We start from the raw sequence: 18,523 nt of genomic DNA on the forward strand, positions 1-18,523 counted from the left end.
CCAAGGTCCAAGGTCGTGTCATCGTACCAAGTCGATGTTGTTATTTTTCTTCTATCATTTATTACACTGTGAAACTAATATGTTATATTTATGATTGCAATGTATCTTCATGTTATTGTGGTTATGAAATAGTTTCGAGCCAAATATACATTATAAATAAATTTCAAGCAATTAAATTAAAGATACGGGCGCTTGGTCTTTGATGATTTAATTAAAATTATTAAAAATTAAAAGATTTCATTGAAATGTAATTAATTACATATTCATATTAAATATATTTACTATTCGTAAGGCTTTATAAAAACATATGTAAGTGTTAGGAATGTGTGTATTAGGTTCATAAAAGTAGAGATTGTCTATAAAACCATCTTATAGCCTTTGATAGGATTAGACTTCATAATACTGCGCTTCCATACATAATGTAGAGACTCATTGTGCATAGATGTCATCATCTGAAATTTCATGGTTGGGAAAACATTACTCATATATGAAATAGCGTGTACTCCCTGTCTCTGTGCAGATGTGCATTTAGATATCCCATATATCTTTCACATTATAAATATATATAATAAATTTACCAACAACAATTTAAAAAAATATATCTGTATGTAAAATCGTTATAGTTTTATGCATCGACCGCCAAACGTCAACAGACTGGGCAGTGCCGGTTGCCGTTGTGTAGGCAGATTTGTCTCACAATCGCGCGGCAAGCTTCCATATTTATTTTGCCAGTGTCAAGTGACTTACCGGTTTCACACGAGTGGGCCGCTACTGATTCTTATTCGTATGTTAATTTGAATAGAATGAAATGCCGTCACAGTACTCTCTAGTCCTAATTTTTACAAGCATACGTAACACTATTATTTAGAAAAGTATGTTATATAATTAGATATTGGTCCCAATTCTGTTGTGCAAATTCTCTAATCTAATTTGACAGCACTCAAAACATAACTCTCATAAATATCTTTCTCATGTGCATGATCGGAAAGAATAGCAAATCTATTGTCCTGTCAAATAATATCAACATGGTAGACGTCAGTTAGACTAACTAAAATATTCGAGATTACAATTGTAGAAATATTACGAATATACAAAGTTGCGATATACGATACGACTGGGTAGATACAGTAATCCATTCTGCTTTAAAGATACAGTGCAACCTTGAGACATAGTGGTTTGTTCCGGGTTTGGTCCTGCACCCGCGACCGGTCGCTGCGTCTCTCCGCCGCGCCATGCAATCGGCTGCACTCATAAAATTGTCTACACATAATAAACCGCTTTTGAGTTTGTATTTTAGGGATCCGTTTTAAAATTTACTCCAAAAAAATATTGCAAGTGGATATTGAGTGGGCCCTGTCTGTCCTTGACAAAAATCCTTCTTCCCCGTGCCTCATGCTTATATGGAGCGAGATTATCGGCTTATAAATATAAAAATAAATATCAATATAGATTAGACGTATGAAACTCATTACGATTAAAAGTAACAAAAATTTAAGTTTATACTAACGGTATGATGACACAAATTACAAACAAAGTCATTCTCATAGTTATGCCCCATTTCTTCATGAAAAGTAGGAGGTGAATCAAAAGAAATCGATATTTCAGTCAACTTTGGGAACAACGGCCGTAGACGTAAATACATTAAATCAGATTGTATTTAATGTTAATCTTGCAAATAATATATTTAATGTGCTAATTTATTTTAATACATATGTAAGCCTAATAAATAATGGTTATTTGATATAGTAATTCAATGATAATTTCGGCTATACTGATTTGTATTAAACATATATACGGTATACTATACAACATTAGTATCTTAAGTCATCGCGATTGTCCTTGTAAATATTTTAACAGGTTTCTGCACCACCTTGTTGACCGCTTCAAGTTCGGAAACAACAAACGAAGCTCGTATATTTTGATGCAGTGGTACACAGCTCTCTGAATAAAATATTTCTTGAAATATGATCCTTATTAACATAGTAATAAGAGACGCCCTCGCTGCGATGGCACAGACAAATTCATTAATCATACATAATAATAATAACCAAAGAATTATTGCAAAAGTGAGCATCATGGTCACATTGGAGATTTGATTACTTTATGATTTTACACATTCTGTTTTATTTGTAACTACCTATAGTCGCGACTTCGTTGGATGAGATTTCGCCTTTGTAATACTATTCCCATAAAATTACGTCATAAATGAACTGAAAAAACTTCATATATTTTTTTAACGAAGGCATGTCCTACCCAATTTCAGTTACTTAATAAAACTGTGACAAGGAATCACTTACCGACTAAGATTCTAAGCATGCCTTTACTTGCATATAATCTCTATTATGTATGCTTCTAACTTACTATAAACTTCTAACTTAGACATATACTAAGAAAATATTTTAACCTAACAGGAAGAGCGTGTTCTGCATGTCTGCATGGTTTGATTTAAACTACTAAACACATTAAAAATATTTGACCATAAAAACACAACATCTGTGGGGGATTTAAAATAAATATAATATTTAATAACTTATTTTTGAAAATCCATCGACTGAGGGGATTGAATCATTTAAAATTATTTATGTGGCAGTTCGTTTTTTAATTAGAAAATGCTTAGTTAGAGTACGTTTCTCAAAAACACTGAATTGTCGAATCTCCTGACAATACCTAATGCTATGCAAAATCCCATTATTCTGACAAATAATAAATATTAATTGTTGTTTGTACGTTACGTTACAATTATATAAAATTAGTCGTGTGCAATTTGATCTACCCACATGATTAACTTCACAGTTGACATACACACAGACAAGAAAACTTGTTTTTTTTTTCAATTCCCATTTTATTTAACATGTAATTTAGTTGGTTTTCAAGGTAAGTTACAGCCTAATAAAATAATTAATAAATACATAAACACATACAAATACGAACGGCAGACGTACCTCTATTAAAATCAAATCTCAATATTCTGTAGCAATCTTTGTTTGAATTATAAGCGAAAATTATTTGTCCTGAGGGGTCTCTTTCTAGTCAGAGTCTCAGTCTGTCAGATTGCCTTCCCATTAGAGTGAGAAGTGATAGACTCAGTGCTGCCATGGGTGCATGAGAATATTACTAAATAGAATCAACTTTTGAATAAACATGTCTTTAATAATAATAATATATACAGTTTTTATATATTGTCACTTAATATTAGCACCCTATAAAGATGTATATATTAGATTATTTCGCACATCAGTTGGAGAAAGAAACTCCTCTCAAAATTACGGTCTATTTTTTTACAATAGCGCAATCGGGCCGACAAAAAAGGCGACCTTGGTTTAATATTTCAGGGTCTTGATAATTTGACTGTCAATAATGTGTGCAAAAAGTATGTATATGATTACTATTTCGCATAGTTTCTTATGCAAATATTTTAATTAAATTTGGGACAAAGGATACAATATCAATGATAGGAAATGTTCTTCGATATTGAGCATTTACGAATGGTATCATATGGCTAGGCCGTATGGTGATGTTTTTTTTGTACAATAAATAAACTTACTGGCAAAGAGATGTAAATTGACACTTTAAGAAATATTAAGTAATTATACAATCGTGAAAGCGCCACCAACTTTTGGAACTAAGAAATTATGTCCCTTATGCCTATAAATTATAATTATTGACTTACTCATCAGATCAAACCAGAACAGCGGTAATAAGTAGTGTAGTTTAGTTGTAGAATAAGACATGAATACCAAAATCAAACCACCTAAAATAATTTGTTTATTGTTTACAGGTAAGTACTATCCGTATTTAAAAATATAATTTCAGATTTAATAATCCATTCAGAGTTAGTGTTAACGTTAAAGAAAATATACTTTTCTAAGTGTTCAGATTCTGTCTCTGATATAACTTACAGTTTATAAACACGTTTCGGATAAAATAACTATTATGTGCGTTCAAGTTCATGATTATTTAGTGTCATTTATTAGATATAAATCATTCTTAAATAAAGCTGTTTAAAAATCGAACAGCATGTTTTTATTGTTTTATAATAAATGATTTAATTAACGAAGTGGTCATATAAACTATTTCTCTTTGTTTTCATCTTACGTTTAATGCTAAATGACAACATTGTGTGAGCATTTTCTTTATTGATTATATTATAAGTTTTCCATTTAACTGTTAGAGACTTTACTATACTACTCAGTTTAAAAGTATAAGACTACTACATTTTTGGAAGTAAAAAAAAAATTAGATTTTCCTTCTTACTGTAATGTTTAATAAATGATGTAAACGGTCTTTACGTATTTATCAATAGCCTCACATACGGATTAAATTATACATCTTATCAATATAGTCAGATTTTATTACATTAGATTAGAAATTCAAAGTAAAGTGACATATTAAATTTAATATACTTTAAAAGATTATTAATATTTTACTGGACTAAATAAAAACATACAGAAATGCTGCTAAAATATTTTATTAGGTTTTTAGCGATATATTATAATGGGTTAAACAATAAATAAGGCATTCACGTGGTATTGATTGCTACTATTAACAATTAAGTAATAAGTTAATTTACAATATCATAAGTTACAAGCAGAAAGCATATTTGAGATGAATACACTAATTGTATTTATATCTTTGGAATTATTTAAAATTACGAATCATCATTTTTTATATCTACGTTCGAATGAGATTGTGGTATGTTAGCTGACTTCGTAGTATCAATATCTGTCTCACCATTTGGACTAGTGTCTTCTACTTCAGTCTCCAATTCATTAGTCATTACTTCCTTATCGTCATCTGTAGAATTATGTGACTCACAAATGGCTGTATTTGCCTCAGGTACATTTTGCGCTCTTATATTAGGTACAGTAAGAGTTATGACTTCATTCTCACTTTCTCTTAATGCTTCGGGTACTTTATTTACTTCCAATGGCCTAAATATTTCCTGCAGTGATGAAACTTTCTTTTCGGTCGGAATTATCCTATTTAGGTAAACTAAAATATCTGACAGTGAAACAATTCCTATAAGCTTATCATCCTTATTTACTAATAATAATCGATGACTCTCGGTTCTAACTATAATTTCTAAGGCCTCATATAAAGTAATACTTGAAGGACATTTTTGTAACTTTTCTTCCCAGTCTTTCTTTTTGTTTCGTACGTCACCTATGGTTAACGATAAATTCAAATATAACTTTTCACTCACCAAATTCAACACTTCGTATTTAGCGTAGACATTAATAAGAACACCGTTTTCATCTAAAATTGGTAAAGCTGAAACATCTTTCTCTAATAACAGTTGAAAAGCTTCTTTAATATTTGTGTTATCAGTAACAGATATTATATCTTCATATGTACCTATTTTTAAATCAAGCAAATTTTTGTGAAAAAACGTTAATTCTGGAAATTCATTCAAATATACGAACAAGAATCGTAATATTCTTTTATGTGATAATATATACAATACATCTCCCGTTAATGGATCGATCATTAAAAGGCGGTGAACTCTATTTTTACTAAGTAAATTTATAGCATCATGTAACGATTGATCAGGACTTACACTACATAAAGGCTTACGCGTAGGCCTTAAAATTTTCTTCCAATTATGAAGAGTGTGTTTCTCTAATTCATCCATAGACCCGTTTTCATTTTCAATGTGTAAAAGAATTCTAATGAAATCAGTGACAGTAATCATACCTACGAGTAATTTTTTAGAAGCATCCCACAACGGAGCCGATCGGATGCCATGGGAAACCAAAGTAGGAAACGTTTTCCTAACTGGGAACATAGTATCAAATATTATCACTTTTGCTGACTTGGGAAGAATTTCATAACACTTGTGGTATTTGAAAAAATTCAAAAGAAGTCTTGTTTTGTCACGACCACCTAAAGAAATTTGCACAATTGATAAGTATGGATCATACTTCGGTAGCCCACGAACTTCCCTAAACAATTGTTTAGCTTGCACAGGATCTAAGGAAGCGTACGAATTTTTATGATAAGTAGGTGAAGTCGTTCCTATGGAGGATCGCCGAGCTTGTTTCGTATTCTTTTTCTTAACAGTTTCAGCCGCATTCTGTTCCGGCTGCGGTTGGGGCTTACTTCTGAATATATCCATGACTCTAGTGATGGGACTAGACTTCCTTGAGGAGACTCCTGTTACGGTATAATAATATTTTTTATGAGACTCTTTTGTGTCTTGTAAATTTGGATCTTCTTTAGAATTTTCTGGAGCTTCTGCAGATTTGGTGGTCCCACCCAAAGCACCTTTAACATTTTGAATAAGCGATTGGTGCTTTTTGGAATCACTTTTCCTTCTTATTCGAAATATATCAAATATAGAACTTCTTGGACTAGACGATGTTCCGTGAAAGGTTTCGTATTCTTTTTTATTCGCCGTTTCCCTTTCTGCACTTGACGGCCTCGATGATTCAGCAGGTCTATCTCTAAAAATTGATCTTACATTGGGCCTCTGCGATTCAACGCCACGTGTGCCAAAATGAATAGTATGGACATTGCTTTGCGGTAAATGTTCAGAAGGTACATTTTGATCATCCGAGGTGGTTAAAGTCGTGACAACAAATTTTTTCCTTTCACCAACAACTGTCTGACTTTCATTATGAAATTCTAATTGATTTTTTTTCTTTTTATTTCTATGTTTAGATTTTCCATGTTTGCTTCCTGATTCCGAAGTTGCTGATTCATTTTCCAATATAGGATCCATTATTGTTATTAATATTCTTTACTATATATAATTTTTAAATTTATTACACAAACCAAAATCCAAAAGAAACGATGTTACCTGTAAAGAAAAAAAAAAAACATATTGTTAATAACACATTTTAGTATCTTAATAAAGCACAGTAAAATCATCATCAAACTAAAATTAGAACGAATTTTCAAGGTTACGTCGTTGCTAAGCAACGTGGTGAAGTTTAATGCGTCAATTTAATGCACCACTATTAAATTTCTGCTGCAATGGACATAATCAATTTCTGAATGGTAACGATTGATGAGACAAATGATAATTAAATTTTGTAATAAGATTTTACCGTCGAAATACACAAATAAATAACAATATTCACTGTTTCACGCGTGATAACCGGTTCACTAATCAATACTCAAGAGAGGAGGTGAGCCAAACACGCCACTATTACGTAAACACTTTACGTACCTGTTATAAATTGATATAATGTATCCGAAATCATTGTAACAAAGAAACAGAACCTTTTTGTTTAAACTAGAAACAAATAAGGAGTATTAAAATAAAATTACTTTAACTAACATCGCGTGTAATTCACGGCGACTGTGAATGAAACGCCATATTGTTATTTGGCGGTAGGGAACTCACGCCATCTGCTGACGGGTGGTGTAAAACGAGGGGAGTTTGAGCATTGGCAATGAAAAGCTTTATGTTGTGCACATTGTGTTCTGTAAATTTTCGCAGAGATGTCATGGGCGAAGTATTAGATGTTATAAAAACATATGTTTTCATAAAATAATTTCCGTTTTATTATTAATATTTAAGAAATATAAATTGAATTTCAATAAACACATACACTCGAATTTTTTTTTTTTAAATTAGACATGACAAAATTTTAAAAATATGTATTTCGTTAAAACAGAACTGAATTTTAATTAATACAAAATTTTACATATAATATAGAATAAACATCTATATTTAGAAAGAAGGGACTAGATATCTTTACACTGCGCATGCGTGGTAACTATGACGTCATATTTCGTCACAAATTCATGACGTACTAATGCGGGGGCGCGTGGCTAACGATGACGTTAAAGAGAGTCGGGGGAATCTGCGATCAATACTCTCCCGATATTAATAATATTCAGTCCAATGACGCTCGATTAATGACGGCACGGGAGTAGAAACGGCCTTTCAATCAACTACGGGTCGGTAGATCACGTGTTAGCCCCACTTGCGCTATAAAATAATATCGAATACACAGGTCAGCCGCTCGCGAGTAATAAGATGTGACATTCTTATGTTCAAGTGTAACAAATAGTTGACCCGTGAAGGATCAATGAATTTAAATTTTATCTCCCACGCTTTTTTTTTACCGCACAACAATGTTGCAGTGATAAACAAGGTTTAATAGTTTAACAGTAAGCCCGCGTAAAACGCATACATATTCATTATATTGTTTTACTTAAACTGCAAATTTTGATAAGCTTCGTAATTATAATTTCATGACGACAAAAGATAAACATTGAATGAAACAAGTACGTTCTGTTAATAGAGATTTGATTTTCATTTAAATATAGTTATTGTAATTTTAGTTAAATTTAACCAATGAAATAAGATTAAAATATTCTTACTTGCTCACAAATATAACACAGAACTTGTTTTATTTTTCAGAACTTATTTTTAGATAAACGTTAGATACAATCGAGATTGCTTAACAGATAAACTTTTAACCTTAGAAGGAAAGATTCTTCGCAGATACAAATTCGGATAAGCACCGGGTTTAGGTCGATATATTTTTTTACAATACATATTACGTTTCCGTTAGGATAAACTCGTAAACGAATACGATAAGAATTCAGAAAGAAACATCTAGTCCGTTATTGGCGTTGCTTGAAATTACTACCCAGCAGTTACTATTATCAGGCCGCCGCTGTTATTCGTTCACTGTAATTAATTGTATTACTTTCTAAATGAGAAATTAGATACTTGTAACTTAATAAGTGTCTAACGCCATACTATTGTAAAACTTGTTCAATAAAAAGCAAATTAAAATAATACGACCATCATTCATAGAATTTTTCAACCCTTGTCAATAAAGTACTCATATTTAAAGATATTCAATATTTTAAACTCGTTCATTTGTTTTTTTTTTTTTGTCAACACAGATAACATCGTCTGGAACAGTAAAACTAATGTATACAACTGGTCATTCCAAAATCGCAGCTAATAACTAGTTAATCCTGACATCTCAGTGATAAATAGCTCTTAGGTAGCCACTTATCTTTGAAGCAGTCTCGTTGATAAGATAAAATTCATTTTTGAGTCGTTGAAATATACTTAAGTAGGACTAATATAAGTGTTTCTACAAACTAGCAGCAGATTGATCGTTCGTTCTTTTGACTTATGAGAAATTTTATGCAGCCTCCACAAAAATAATAGTTGTGCTAATTGTATCGGTTTTTACAGAAATAAAATATCGCTATCCCTTTATCGGATATTGGAATGTTAAGGACATGGAATCTTTTGTGTTTTAGAATAAGCGGTAGTTGTTTAAAATACGATTATTTAACTACTTATTGCCAGTGACATTTAAGGCATATTCCAGACACTTATTAAACAATAGAAAAATCGTCAAAATCGGAAATTTCCGATCTCAATACTGTTTCCAATTCTCGTATCCATCTTTACTCAAGTTGAAAACCTAATTGAATAATTGATAAGGTAAACAATATGTATATATAAACTAAGAAACATATTATTGCTTTTACTTGTTGCTTGTTTTCACTGAAAGGTAACATTATCGTTCACTGTATATTTTTTTAAATATTGTAATCCAAACGTTCTTGGGTTTAATCTTATCTTTAATTTCGAAGTCATTCGATAAATTTATCGATTGTTTAGGCAATTAATTCGTGCCCTCAATCGTCTTGCATACAATCAATTATTTACAAGGTCAATAATATATATAAAACAGGCGTACTATGTAATTGGAACAAGACAACAAGTAATAAACCACATCAATATTCATGATTAAATATTATAATTAAAGATTACTTATTACATATTTAAAGCAAATATTTTAATATATTTTTCAAAATCTATACTTGATATCGGCTTAATTATTCTAGAACGTAGGTAACATCTTTATTACATTTTGCACAGAAATTAAAATACATTTATATTACTCGTATATTACACATGAATCGAGCCCAGAAAATGATGTCCCTTATTTAATCGTGACGAATTTAATTGTTGGTATAGTGCCAAATGAACAATGTACCTATATGAAAATTTATTTATTAATTATTGGCATAAAATGTTCCATGAATGACTATATGGCAAGGCAAAGGCGAACTTGTTTTTAACAAAATGAAACATATCCATAATCATTACACAACGATAATATAACGCCTCCGTCTCAATGTTAAACATAACCTCAAAATGTATCATCTCGTTCGATTGTAGTTATATTTACTTACAATAGTGATCATTCCGAACCCCTTTCGCACCGACTATTTGTGAACACTTCACGCACACATACACTTGTTACATGCATAATGCACCAGTCCTAGCAATAGTCTTGCTCGCATATGATTATAATTATTGTACCACTGGTTTTTGTTTTACAGGGCGAATGCGCGGTTGTTGTATAATATTGCCACTAGGATAGTAATTGTTGAAAGCACTGTTTTATCAGTAAAGACCGCCATGCCCAATTAGTACAATTTACAATCGCACTCAATGTACAGACATATGCGCTGACGGCATCGAAACAAGCTAGTCGCGTTCACGTAATAATTCTCTCGCGGCCCGCTGATGCCGCTGCGTTCGCGCTCAAATATGAACCGCACGCACACTACGATTCTCTCTCATGCATGAACTATAAACATCCAGACGCGCATATCGTATCGTAGGTGCGTATCAAATATAGACGAACGCGACTCATACTTGAGTTGCCTATGCTTGACAAATAATTATCATTATGGTAATGTTTATAATAAATATAAATATTTTTTTAAAAGTTATTATAAAAAAAAGTGTATATATGTATATTTTTCTTTGACAAATCGAATTACAGTGATATTAATTAAATAATTTAAAGAACATAATAGAGTAGTCATAGTATTGTTTACTGTCATAATTATTGTGTATTTGCTAATTACATTACATACCCGTCAGGTCCAAGCTTTATCTACATATTTGCCATAAGCAACATTTGTATATCCACACATTATATAATACCGAGGAATCAGGTTAAAGGTATGCTTACTTTTACATAATGAGCTAGGCTGAATTAGAATTAAAAAAAAAACAGTTTAGAAGTCTTCATGTACTTACGTAATTGTGTTGTCAGTTTTTCAAATAAATGGACTATATAATTTAGAATGTTTTCATCATCACATAAATATAAAATAATTATACGCATTTGCTATTAATTATCAAATACCGAGATTATATTATATAGCTATGTATGAGATAATAATATTTTGCAATAATTTAATTACAATTCGCAGTTCACAGATCACACAGCGGCTGTAATCTCCGAGCCGATACGCAGCGATAGTGACTCACTGAGATTACTGAACAGACATTAAGACCTCAGAAGCTGAAATCAACAAATTAATGTTTATAAAAAATGTGTTTTAATGTGTTCAAATAAACATTTTTAGACCCTTGTTATCCAATCAGTTTATTATTTATTATCAAATATCCTTTTTATATGGCATTATAATTTATAAACAAGAAGTAGATAAGAAAAGGAAAGCTTCAAAAGTAAGGAAATAAAAAAAAATATTAAATTTTTTATATTCAAATTAAGAAACGGACATTTTCCAACATGGCAGCTTTACAATCTCATTAAAAGTTTCGCTGGTATCTCAAACCTACGTATAAATGTTACTGTAACTGAATGTATTAACAAATTAATATATTTCTTATGACGCTTTGAGTTATAATAATCCGTAAATAAGCGCGCTTGCCTGAATGAAGGGATGATGATCCTACCTAATGGAAGTATTACGTCACATAACCTTGTTTAAACTCTCCGAACAAAAGATATAAAGGACTAATAAGTAAGCTATTTTGGGACGATACATCGCCGATGAGTCTACTAAAACCACTAAATAAAGTGCTTCAAACTGATATTTAACTGAGTCATTCCAATTCCATCCGGTGACTGCAATACTTCATACAACCGAACCGAGCCTTATATCAAGCATTTTTAGTAGTTTTTTTTTCACGAAGGATCGTTGAAATATACAATAACAAAAAGAAAGCATGACATGAGAAGTGCATGCTAAAAAAGCTAGCGTGCTAACTGCTAAATACTTTAAAAACGCATGACATGTTAAGGCAGGTTACCTAACCTAACCTTACATGCCAAAAGCTTACCCGTCTGGCTAAACTTTATTCTGCTTTTTCAATACCGTTGTCCCGAATGCATAAAGTTAGAATAAATATATATTACGATCTTGTTTAAAGCAACCGAAACATAATTTGATATAAATCTCAATTATAAAACCTTTGATTCGAAAGCTCTGAAACACTAATTGCATAATACTAAGGTCGTAGGTGCCAGAAGCTTCCATAGTTCAGAAATCAACTGACAATATTCACTTAATCGTACAACACTTAAGTCAGAAGTAAAAGTTGTCGTGTGTACTTGTATTTGTGATAGTATTCATGAGATTTCAATGAAAGATCTAATTTGTCTTATAGGATAAAGTTTTATACTCGGATAGTCCAGTTACACAGAAATGACGTAAACATTTTTGTCAACCGAGAAAGGTTGTAACACCGGTAAATGCAAAATGTATTAAAACACCTAATTCATCATCCATCTGCCCTTATCCCAATTTTATTTGGGGTTGGCGCAGCATGTCTTCTTCTTCCGTACTTCTCTGTCAGACGTCATCTCACAAGTAACATTCTTTCTAACCATATCGTCTTTCACACAGTCCATCCATCGTTTCCTTGGTCGTCCTCTACCTCTTTATCCATCCACATCCATGCTCAAGGCCTTCGTCACAATATGTTCCTCGTTCCTCCGCATTACATGCCCATACCATGATAGCCGTATTCCACATAACTTCTCGACTATCGGTGTCACTTTCAAACACCTAATTATAGAGAGTAAAAAAAATAATTTACTTACTTTCTATATAATAACGCAGAGCTGTGTTATCGTAATAAAATTCTTTTTTACCCTTAGTGTCATTGCTTATATGAAATGATAGACTACAATATCAAATTAAGCTTGTCTAATCCAATATCTAAAAATCAGCATGTTTTACACGCATTTTGAAATACATATATGTATATAAGATCTTTATAAGTGAGATACGCATTTTTAAGTTATTTGCATATCGACGCGGAAAATATTTATTAGTCGCATATGTATGGAGACTTTCTTAAATAACTTTAGTTACTTACTTTTTAAATTTAAAATAACATAAATAAAATAATAATATTTGTTAAATTAAAGTCATACAATATCAATATTTTTTTATTGTAAAAAAGTTATTAGTGCCTTTTTCTATGAGAATAATTTATTAAATAATATTTAATGTTTTGTTATTATTCAGGACGTCTCGTCTTCCATCTAATTTTATTCCATAATATTATAGTCTTTAGCTAATTTATCTAGCCTTTTAGTAGATTTAATTCGTCAAACCCTAGTAGTTTTCATCAATTTCTTCAGCTCACATAGGGTTGCCCATGCAAAATAAAACTTTATGAGGTACTTCATTTTAAATAGTAATTGCAATGTGGAATGCAATGTGTTATTTATGTAATTTCATTTTCTTTTATTGTATAAATAATTTCATTAATATATCTTTAAAAAATGTTATGCTCACTATTTACAAAAATAGCAGTTTAAAAGTATTCCGCTGCAGGCCTGAGATCTTTCTCTAGAGTAGACTACCACGCTACTCCTATATAGGTTGGTGTACACAAAAATATTCGAATTTATTTATTAGATAATTGTCATTATCACCAAGTACACCTACACTATTAATCACGTGAAAGCTCAAAGAAGTTTGCTTGGATTTAACTCAATGAAATACTAAGAGTTTTGAACCTAAGTAATTTAGATTACTTATGAGATTTATTTGTATTTTAAATGCGTACCAAGTTTTTTTGTCATTTTGTATTTTTTTACCAATATTCAATACAACTAGAGATAGCAATGAGGTGATCGTTTTATGCTCAAGGTGTGCTATCTTCTTCATGTATATCCATACAGTTACACTCCTAAAACATATTTCAATAAGGTTATTAAGTCAACTATTAGTTCTCTGGCAAATTGTTACTATAAAATTAAGAGTTTTATTTCATTGTTATGAAATTTCTTATGTGGTTCTTAATAATTAAATCGTATCAAAACCAATTAAAATCTGTTATATTTAATAATTTTTGGTTTTCTGTAAAAACCTAAGACAGAATCGGAATTAAAGCATTTTTGAAGGGAATTGGCTTATATCAGCCGGATCAAAAAAAAATCGTAATTGGATATAAATAAAAAAAAACGTTGTTATTATGAAACGTGATAGAATAATTTATACGTTTATGAAATCCAGAGCCTACAGGTTATACAACTTGACACGTATCTCGGCAGTCTTCGACTTTTGATGGACGAGCACATCTTTCGTCGGTGAGACGGCGTAGCGATGGCATCGATTATAAGTAAAATTAGAATAACTGGACGTGTGCCCGCCGAGCGAGCAGCAAATAGTACTAGGGCATGCGACCAATCGTAACAGCCATAAATATATGCAACGTGCTGAATGCGGACACATCGCGGAAGAAACAACCCTCCTTAGCTAAAATTAATACCATAACGAATTAGAAAAATATATTGATCTTTCATTAATATCGAATTCATTGCCTTTTAATAGAAATTTAATTAAATTAGACTGTATTCAACTAAGTTTTTTAAAAAAAAAGTTGTCGCCCAGTATTTTAGGAGGTTGATAAAAAGCCTGTGTTCTTCCTTTTGTTATGAATCAAACTTGAACCTCAAGTTTATAGTATGCTTAGATCTATAAAGTTACAAAACGGATTTTGATATGTTTTTTTATTAGATTGAGTGATTCGAGAGAATTATTTTGCGTATAAAACATGTAACAATATAGTAAAGAAACACATAACGACTAAAAAACTGTGAGCAGTGTAGGACATTCTGTCGTATATTTACTGACAGCATTGCACGGGTCGTTAGTATAAGCACCGATTATGAGAAGCTATGATTTTGTTTAGTACTTTGTAAAAAAAATATACTGTTAAAATATATGTCTTACTGTAATTGTCAATCAGGCAAAAACCACTTAATGAATTTTAATGAAACTCTGCCGATCAGCTCGTTAATTATGGAATTATATATTACCTAACAAATTTGAATAGCTAAGTTATTTCCAAGAATATTTAACGAATGTTATCGAAAGAAACACGTTAATATTATTAAAATCTTAAAATTATTGAAAATAAGTTATTGATAGGCGTTATGGTTTCGTAGATGGACGTAGGTTAATAAATAATAATCTCGAATAAACTTTGAGGAAAATAACGTGCAAATTATATAATCTTATGTGTACCATAGTAGTATGTAACCACAAATATATTGTAGTAGGTGCCAGCATGTATAATATTGTAATATTAATTTGTCATATGAATAATCAAAAAATATAATGAAATAAAACCTCTTTTAGTTTTTATAATATAAAATAATAACGAAACATCAACATCAGGTAAGCTCGCTTACGTTTCTGTGATGAAACACAATAAGTTCGTCGAGTTTTACAACGTGTAGGCGTTGCTTTAACACATCAATATCATAATATTACGCTTGCCTACGTAATAAACGAATCCGCACATTATATAAGCGATAGAATACATATAAGTAGCGTTAATAAAGTAACAACACTTGATTGTAGAGATTAAATATTTTAAGTTACTGTATAGAAAGACATATTAAACGTGACTTTTCAACCGACCTCAAAAAGGAGGAGATTATCAATTCGTCTGTATTTTTTTTTAAATAAAAATAGTCTTCATAGCAAACATATTTATGCTATGATAGACATAAACTATGTATATTTTTTTTAAGTGCAAAATATAACTAATAAGCTTTAACACTATAGCATGTATGCTCTTAAAATATATTTTAAGAGTCAATATTATCGTTATCGAAGTAAAACTTCTTTGGACGCTATAATAGGCAAACTCGAATCTTAGTGCTTTAATTTTTATATTCAATAAAGTTGCATACATTTGATTGAAATCTTTCTGATTGACGTCTTTCACTTGTACTGCTTTGCATACTCCTAATTTTTTTTTATAATATCATAATTATCTTAATTCAAGCCTACCCATCCACCAATAATGATCGGATCTATTTCTGGTCCTGACGTCATATTGTAGACAATATAATTATCAACAGGTAACCGCTCAATACCGAACCATTAATTTAGGTTTGTTTTTAATTATCGTTTTACTATAGACAAAATAATTAATACATGAAATTATATGTGTATCATAAAAGCTTTTTTAATTTGCATTTCATAAATTTATCATATAAATAATATCATTAATTTATTCTTAATAGTAACCCAAACGCTTACAATGTTAGTGTAGTAAATAAAATTAGCAAGTAGGGTCAACAAAGCTTACCTCATGAAAATTATAGGACGATAAATAATTATTGGCAGTACACCTACACACGTAGAATAATATTCAAACTTTCGTTGTGTATGTGTGTGTGTTTAGTTAAAAGTATGCGTATTACATCTTACAATACTTATTTAGACGTTCAGAAGATACAATCTCTTTTATAATAAATAACAAAGGCTTTTTACAAAGACTGTGTATGACGATGCTGTGAAGGTTCCCTCTGATATAATTTAAAAACTATTGAGTTTTGAAGGACGTGAATAAAATTAAGTATACTATTACTATGTTATTTTTATACCAAATTATTATTCGACACTAGCAAAAGTAATAGATATTGAGTAACGCGTAAACGCCTTTTAATACATGTAATATTGAAAACATTATTTAAAATTAAAAGCTGTTCCATAAGGGAGACAAAACGATGTATGCCTATTTAAAAAGAGGAGAGAACTGGGGCGAGCAGCTAGTGATGCGAGTAAACTGAAATAGCATACTAGTGCATTCGATCTGGCGCTGCTAGCCGCCCTATAGATATCCTGTGACGACTGGCGCAATCAATGCGGAAGCGCGAATGAGAGCGGGATGCGACCGTCTTCGCCGCTGCATTTGTCTACCGATGCTTTGAAACTAGCGCGTATATCATTTAAATTATATCTAGGCTACAAATTTATAGTAACATTTTCTATAAATTAAACTTTCCTTTGCTGTGGTTTACCTCATATTTAAATAAAACGAACGTATGTAGACAAAATATATTTTGTATGTAGAGAATCCTTGCTAAATGATTACGGTAGACACTTTGTTTGTTCACATTTATGTTTCAAGGTCAAATTTTCATATAACTTAACACAAACAGTTTTTAAAACGGAATGAAAAAGTAATCGTATTTTTCTCTCGAACGATTGGGTATAATTATTCTATAAAAGCGAAACCGCGACTAAAAGCGTGTATTGTATTTCATTTTAAACAAAACGGTCTTATAGGCACTAAAACATTTCACTCTCAGCGGTTTCGCTTTTTTTTACTTCCTTAGCAATAAACTACTTGTCATTTATTCAAAGCAACACTGTAAACTTAAGCTTTTGATAAGAGAGCTTTTAAAATTTATTTCGTTGACTGTAGTCTGCATCAATATTTCTTTAATTTAATTTTAAACGCTGTTGAAATACGTAACAGTCATAAGTATAAAAAGCCATCGCTTTAATTATTTTTCTAAAATTTCAGTTTATTAATATAATTGACTAATTCTGAACGAAGATTGCGAATTAAAAGCATGTTAGGCATTACTGAGTTTTCATTTTTACAATTCATCCTCTACTTAAGAGTGATGGAAAACATCGTAAGGAACAAGTAACACATGATATTCTGCCACATTATAAATAATTATGGGAGTTCCCATTGGAACAGCTGGAGAAATAAGTTACTAAACTTTTAATCGATATTTCTCTCGGGGACTTTTGTTAAGCAGTAAAAATTTTAAAACAGGTTTTTTTAAACAGAAAACACATTTACTAAAAAGGGGTATTAAGATTATTAGTTAAACAATATATGAATCGATCGATAATTACTTATTTCTGAAACCTGACTTTTAAGGTCGTTTTGTTTTATTAAAGTAAACATTTCATGAAAAATTTAACAATAGTAACTATAATAGTAGTTACATACATTCGCTTCATGTGTAGCTTAAAATATATTAAGCAAATTTTATACTTATTATAATATAATCTAACCAACTCGTGAAAAAAATACTTTTACTATTAAATTATTTTATATACGAAGGATGGACTTTCGATTTTTAATTGGTTTTAGTTTCTATGTGCAACGTTAGATATCACATTAATTTTTATTGCTTAAAGTGTTCAAAATTCAAATTATAACATAAAGCTTTGATTAAAATACAACACATTTTGTTTGCTATAATTTTTTTATCTTTACGTAATATAAAAAACAATTTAAAAAAAATAATTTTATAACGAAGAAAGCCAATTCCATAGTATAAATATGGGGCACATATTTGACCGTGAAAAGTGTTTTAGACGAGAACCTCGAAACGTGGCGGGTAGCTGCGATAGCAGTGGCGGCGGCGCGGGCGTACGAAAGCTCCACTCCGTACTAGCGATGCCGTTAGCGCAGGTTCGGGCGGGCGGCGAG

General features: G+C 31.0%; 1 protein-coding gene across 3 annotated transcripts; it reads right to left on the minus strand.

The window, feature by feature from the left end:
• Window positions 1-4,452: 4,452 nt before the first annotated feature.
• On the minus strand, window positions 4,453-10,559 carry LOC124531040 (5'-AMP-activated protein kinase subunit gamma-2-like). 3 transcript variants are annotated; one of them, XM_047105455.1, is made up of 2 exons: window positions 10,183-10,559; window positions 4,453-6,799 (listed from the first exon to the last, which is right to left on the minus strand). In XM_047105455.1, the coding sequence occupies exon 2, from the start codon at window positions 6,719-6,721 to the stop codon at window positions 4,649-4,651; it is 2,073 nt and encodes a 690-aa protein (XP_046961411.1). In that variant the 5' UTR covers window positions 6,722-6,799; window positions 10,183-10,559; the 3' UTR covers window positions 4,453-4,648. The 3 variants fall into 3 exon arrangements, with proteins under 3 accessions (XP_046961411.1, XP_046961410.1, XP_046961412.1); XM_047105454.1 differs by having other exon boundaries at window positions 4,453-6,798; window positions 10,179-10,559; XM_047105456.1 differs by lacking the exon at window positions 10,183-10,559 and adding an exon at window positions 7,172-7,306.
• Window positions 10,560-18,523: the final 7,964 nt, after the last annotated feature.

The sequence above is a fragment of the Vanessa cardui genome, chromosome 7 (genome assembly GCF_905220365.1).
Source record: "Vanessa cardui chromosome 7, ilVanCard2.1, whole genome shotgun sequence".
Classification (NCBI taxonomy): Eukaryota; Metazoa; Arthropoda; class Insecta; order Lepidoptera; family Nymphalidae; genus Vanessa; species Vanessa cardui.